This window comes from Acipenser ruthenus, chromosome 7 (genome assembly GCF_902713425.1).
Source record: "Acipenser ruthenus chromosome 7, fAciRut3.2 maternal haplotype, whole genome shotgun sequence".
Lineage (NCBI taxonomy): Eukaryota > Metazoa > Chordata > Actinopteri > Acipenseriformes > Acipenseridae > Acipenser > Acipenser ruthenus.
The window spans coordinates 4872503-4878804 of record NC_081195.1 but is presented as its reverse complement, the minus strand read 5'-3'; the positions used below and the strand labels follow the sequence as shown (position 1 = coordinate 4878804).

Below are 6302 nucleotides of genomic sequence, written 5' to 3'. Positions count from 1 at the left end.
AACACTATATAAATACCTCAGTGCTTAACATTTTATTAAAATGTGCTCCAATAACCGAGGTGTTAATAGGTCAAGGTTTGCAAAAGCTAGCAAATAACGTATGATATATATATATATATATATATATATATATATATATATATATATATATATATATATATATATATATAGATATATTATATATATATATATATATATATATATATATATATATATATATATATATATATATATGTGTAGTAATTGGTAAATAGCATTCATGAAGGAACACAAGCAGTGCAGCAGTCAGAAGCACTTGTACGCATGTCTACAAAGCGTTACATGAAGGCATGCCAAGCTTTCAGTGGTAAATGAAGTCAGACGCAGCTGACAACAAAGTCACATTTAGAAGGTACTGGTTGAGGTTCTTAAGCGTCTCCCAATGAAGATCCTTTATAAAAAAAAAAAAAAAAAAAAATGTCAAGTCATTTAATTTTTGCAAGATTAATTCTGTAACTCCTCGTTTTTGATTGTTTCAAAATATTAAATATAAAGGTAAAAACCTATTTAAATAAAGAAACAGCTGTGCATTTTTTCTCTATTCACAAATAAGTGTAGAGAACACATCATTTTTTAAAAATTTTGACTTACCCCAGACCGACAGCGAGTATGTGAGAAATAATCAAAGAAGGAAGGAACACCTTCAAAAATTCTGCAGAAAAAATTCCTCCTTTCTTCATAACACTGGTGTTCCTCATACTCAAGGTCGCCGGGCGTTTTGGATGTTTGAACAGGAATTCCCTATTTTTTTTTGTGGAGAGAAATAAGAAAAGTAAAGTCGTATTATTTCCTTTCTTTTTTTTAAATACTGTAATAATTGAAACATTGTGGAACCTGTAAACTACTCTAAAATGTCCAGCTTGTTTCTCATACGCTGATGGACACTAAACCATCTTACCTGGAGTAACATTAAGCAGTCATGATTAGAACTGGGGTTATGTTAAAGTAGTTGTTAATGTGATAACTTTCAATGTATTGCCCTTAACCGATCAGCTGTATTAACACAGAGCCTGACTTCAAGAAAGATGGATGCCAGTCATGTTATAACCTCCCTTATCTGAACCAAGAGCCTTAAGATGAATGCTTATCTAGCTTATAGCAAATCTGAAAACCCTGTAGCTGTAGTACCAAATGTACAGTATTGGCAGGTCCTCATTTGAGAAGTGTGGTAATCATGCAAGCATGGTCATATGCCTTCAATCCTATCCTGGGTGCCACACCCTATTGACAATATAGGTTAGCTGTTTCTATTTTATTGTCCAATCCCTGTATATGATTATTCTCTCTGCTGCCATCAACAGGACATTTCTGGAATTATAAAATTTAGAGAAATATTATATATATATATATATATATATATATATATATATATATATATATATAGAGAGAGAGAGAGATTTCGACTACCTAATGTTATCTTCTTAGTCAAGGTAGACCAATACGAGTTACAACTAGTACAGTTACAGTCTGCAAAACTAGCCATAAAACAAATAACACACAACTTAGTTTATTCTGTTGCGTTGTTTCTTTCTGAAAAGAACATATTCCTAATGACAATTTTGAATAAAAGGAAAGAATCAAGTCCAATATTTGTTAAGAGCAGGGGGTCATTTTTTTCCGCCAGGAAACACTGATAAGCAACTTACTTTGGTGGAATGTTTTCTGGTCGGCTTGACCAGTCCCAAATCCAATCAGCATTTTTCTTCATAAGATTTTCTACTTCTCTTCTTCTTTCAAGATAATCCTCTTCGGACTGACGCAAAGTAAAATCATTCAGTATTTTAAAATAATAAACAGTAATACCTCTTCCGCATATATATTTTTTAATCATTCGAGACCATTTTATTCTATTATATATTATGTGTAAATTGAAAACAAATACCCCTGTAAGAACAATGACAATGATACATCAATAGACCTGACCCACCCAACCCAATATATTAGCTATTCTTTTTCGACCTGAGAGCTGTTCTTTTCTCCACTGCTGGGCACCTCTGAACCTCTGCGCAGGTGGAGTGGAGTCTGTGATCTTGGCGGACTGAATAAATGAAAAAAAGATTACTCTAAATATTTAATTCAAGGAAATCTACATATTATGCAAAGCTACTTGTACAGATAATACTATTCAGATACTATGTATATGAGATGCAAAGCTGACATGTCCTTTTTTTCCCCAAATACTTCACTTAAGTTATTTAATTAACACAAAATGGTACAGGGACAACTTCAAATTAGGCATACAATTGTGTGCAGTCTTTGAGAACTATAATACCTTGGATTGGCTTCAAGAGTTTGCTGTGCATGTGTGGCAGTGCAGCAGGGTGGAAGCCCTGCCAGTGCACGGGTGTATGTGTGTGTGTGTGTGTGTGTGGAGTAATGGGTGGCAGGGAGGGGGTTAAACTGCTCCCTGCAAAAACACGTGGGGATGTAAATAGGTGCATAAATAGGGTGATCACAGGTGTTAGTTTATTATTATTATTTATTTATTAGCAGACACCCTTATCCAGGGCGACTTACAACTGTTACAAGATATCACATTATACATTATTTCACATTATACAGATATCACATTATTTTTTACATACAATTACCCATTTATACAGTTGGGTTATTACTGGGGCAATCTAGGGAAAGTACCTTCCTCAAGGGTACAACAGCAGTGTCCCCCACCTGGGATTGAACCCACGACCCTCCGGTCAAGAGTCCAGAGCCCAACCACTACTCCACACTGCAGTTTAGGTAGCAATGGTGAAGGTACTGTGTGCAGTGTTTGTTGTTTTGTGTTGTGATTTATAATGAAAATAAATGCGCTCAAGCGCTTAAACTACAGTGTTGTTGTTATTATTATGTTTGACTAATTTTATAATTATCTTGTTATGTAACCTCTCAGCTTTAGGCAGCAATGTACAAACGCCTAAATAAGTTCACAGTAAAATTGTACAAACTGTTATGTAATGTGAATCTACATGCCATCCCGTTATGTAACCTGAGTTACACAGACATTCACTCATCTACATGTATCATCAAATCTTTGCACTCTACCCTTTTGCCTACAAAACATTATGACTGTTGTTGTACCTGTCACTGTGAGAGCTCCCTCTGGAACTGCTTCTTCCAGATTCATGCTGGGCATCTAGAAGCATTTTTTCCAGATCACCATTGTGAATGGAAGCCTGCACCTGTTCCTGCCCTCCATTTTGTGCAGGGCTGCCATTGCCATTGGCATTTCCACTGAAGTGCAGTTCCACCCAAGAGCCTGTTTGAACATGAAAACAACACCAATAATACAAGATGCTGTTGCACACTTACACAGCTTGTAAAATAATGTATCGGTTACCCAGTTTTTATAGCACTACCCTAAAAAAACCTTGCAATAACAGGTACACCCCTTTACAACGAATATATGAAGAGATTGCTATGAATGTGTTAACTACTGCATATTTTACATAAAGCATGGCTGGGGGAAATCAAAACCTGTTTACTTGTGATGTGTTTCTTTTGTAAATTATTTGCTACCTCTGTGTGCATTTAGACTGATCTGACAATCGCATGCCTTTTTTCGTCAAGGCACTTTGACAGCCAATGGGAAAGAGAAATGGAAACCACTCCCACCTATTACATCCTCATAAACACCCTGCTGGAGAAATAAAAGGACAAGGTTATTTTTGTTCTGCATCAAATAGGAAACGAGATAGAATTTGCAAGGTCAAACAAGCTTGCGTGTTTTGCTGATCCTTCATACAAAAATATACTTGCCAAAACTGTAAATAACACAGCACACTAAAAAAAAAAAAAAAAAAAAGTATATATTGTTAAGTTATTTAGAGCACTTTTACTAACTATGCACCATTAGCATTTGCTTTCAGGCATGTACCTGTCAAAAGTAATACAATTGCATTATATAAGCCGGCATAAAATTGTCTAAAATACATTGGAATGGTTGCTTCTGTTGTGAAGTTTACTTAATGCCTTAAATAAAAATGAAACCCCAATTCGCTGCTAGATGTAGTTTCACCAATGTTAACTACAGTACATTTTTAAATACTCTGCTTTATATTGGAACAAATGCTTGCTAAAAACTATTTCCAGTCCATTCCAAACCTTTCTGTGTAAATTTAAATGCACTGCTGATATTGCCTCAAACTTCTTAAACAGACATACTCCTACATTTTTGTATAAGATCTACTGTATTTAGAAATACTTAAAAAAACAAAAAACACTTTAAATTAACAAACTAAGTTCTGTAGCTATCACGTGAAATTAAAACAATATTCTTAACATCTTGTGATTAAATAAATGGTTACTTCTTGCTTTTAATCAAGAAAGTAACGACTGAAACAGTTAACCCATATTCTGTAGGGAAACTAGTTAAGAATGGTCATGCAATAATAACTGCACACTCTGGTGCTTACCCAGAACACTGTTTCGTAATCAGTTTATTATTGGCAGTGTTTATCTATAGACAAGCACTGGTCTGGTACAATGTAGAACATATTGTAATAATAGCAACATTTGTTTTGCAAACTGCTGCATCAATCTTTCCATGACTGCAGCAGTCTGTTTTAAAGATATAAGCCCAGGCTGGAGTGTTATATATAAAAGCGTGCTTTGAACAACTTTTTGCAGGAACAAGTATTGTTCTCGTTTCTACATATTTTTCATACCGTCAAAATGTCATCCAAACTTGTCCTTCAATAAGGCTCTAATCCTTTATGTTGATGCACTAGTGACGTCAAAGATTCCAATGAAAAATATGACTGTGCTGAATGCGATACAACCTCGTAATGTAATTGTACCTTCTTAAACAAGGTTTATTTTAAACAAGAACTTGACTTGTAATTGAATAAATACTTAAAATATAGTAGGTGAAAATGTTGTTCAGGATTTCCAGACTGAATACATTTACTTGTATGTTCTCCTGAATAACCCATATAATGCATACAACCCAAATAAATCAAAAGGTTTTCATGCTGCTTCATGATCACACACACACACACACACACACACACACACACACACACACATATAAAATGTCACTATTTATTTGTTTACGTCATTTTTAAAAACTCCAAACCTAAATCTTAAATAGGAGAAGGAACAACAACGGTATAATACTTATTTTGAATTTGCGAATATGTTTATATATACACATTTCTAAAAAACATTTTGCTTTCATTAAAACGTGTCATTAAACAATTCGAATATGTCCATATTGCAGCTGGAGGCCTCATCTGTGCGCGAGCAAGGAAAGAGAACAGCTGCGAGCTCACTTCACTTCACTTACCCTGCAAATTCTCCTCCTGGTTACTTGGCTTGTCCGTAGACATGTTTATATAAGCCTTTCGTACAATTCACAAGACAAATAATAATAATAACAATTGTATTTAAAGAATGGAGAAGCGACACAATAATAATAACGATAATAATGTCAACCTTTCTCTCTAAAAGAAAAAAATAATGCTCCACGTAAACACAGTGATACAGTTATTGTTGACCTGTGGAAGCGCGTGTTTTGATTGGCCCAGGAAGAGTTCCGTCACGGCTGGGTTGTCCTTTCAAAACATTCTCTGATTTCAACAGCAGAGGGAGTTGAAAGTGATCCAGGTGGCAGTCTAGATTAGAACGAGGAAATGTAAGATACAACCACGCATTTAAAATAGACCAGAAGGCAGAAGGCCTTGGGCGAGGTAGAAACAGCTCGACTCTTTTGCAAATCATTATGTGGCCTGGAATAATTAGATTCAAATGTATGGCACTTGATCTACAGTAGATACCAGATTAAATCGACACACAATTCATTTTGTGGAATACAGTCGCATTAGTATATTTATTGAGCTATTCCAAATATAGCCGCTGCAACAGTAGCCCATTGTGTAATGTTGGCCATGTCAGATGACCAAAACAGTGAGGCAATAATGGAAAACACCTGTTAACCTATAGCCAATGCAATCAGTGTTGCAACTGCACTGGTGAGTTCCGAGTACAAAAAAGATGTTTATGGAATAACATTATAATTGTAGTATTGTTTTATGATTTCAAAAAAAAAAAAAAAAAAATGTTATAGTCGTTTGTATTCTATTGTGTGAACACTGACATATTTAAAACACATTCTCATCTTGTCTGATTAGAAATATAGTGAGACCTTACGTAAGATGTTTTTGGTTTGGTTTGTTTTTCAGCACAAAATAACTCCAGTTCACTCATAGCTGGGCAGTATGATAGTTGTAATCAGGGGTGCAAATAGGTTGGGAAATTGGTGCTAA

At 35.0% G+C, this 6302-nt stretch overlaps 1 protein-coding gene across 1 annotated transcript; it reads right to left on the bottom strand.

Moving 5' to 3' along the window:
• Window positions 1-212: 212 nt before the first annotated feature.
• LOC117414835 (BCL2/adenovirus E1B 19 kDa protein-interacting protein 3) lies at window positions 213-5567 on the bottom strand. The gene is made up of 6 exons (XM_034024650.3): window positions 5324-5567; window positions 3118-3295; window positions 1999-2077; window positions 1686-1792; window positions 631-780; window positions 213-430 (listed from the first exon to the last, which is right to left on the bottom strand). Exons 1-6 carry the CDS (start codon window positions 5364-5366, stop codon window positions 385-387), a joined length of 603 nt encoding a protein of 200 aa, XP_033880541.1. The 5' UTR covers window positions 5367-5567; the 3' UTR covers window positions 213-384.
• Window positions 5568-6302: the final 735 nt, after the last annotated feature.

What these genes read in the sequence shown, in the direction of transcription:
- LOC117414835 (XM_034024650.3), bottom strand. Translation starts at nt 5,366, where the DNA reads ATGTCTACGGACAAGCCAAGTAACCAGGAGGAGAATTTGCAGG. An exon ending in CCAGGAGGAGAATTTGCAGG is followed by an intron (nt 3,296 to 5,323) that starts GTAAGTGAAGTG and finishes ATGTTCAAACAG; the next exon opens with GCTCTTGGGTGGAACTGCAC. An exon ending in ATACTCGCTGTCGGTCTGGG is followed by an intron (nt 431 to 630) that starts GTAAGTCAAAAT and finishes TTTTTTATAAAG; the next exon opens with GATCTTCATTGGGAGACGCT.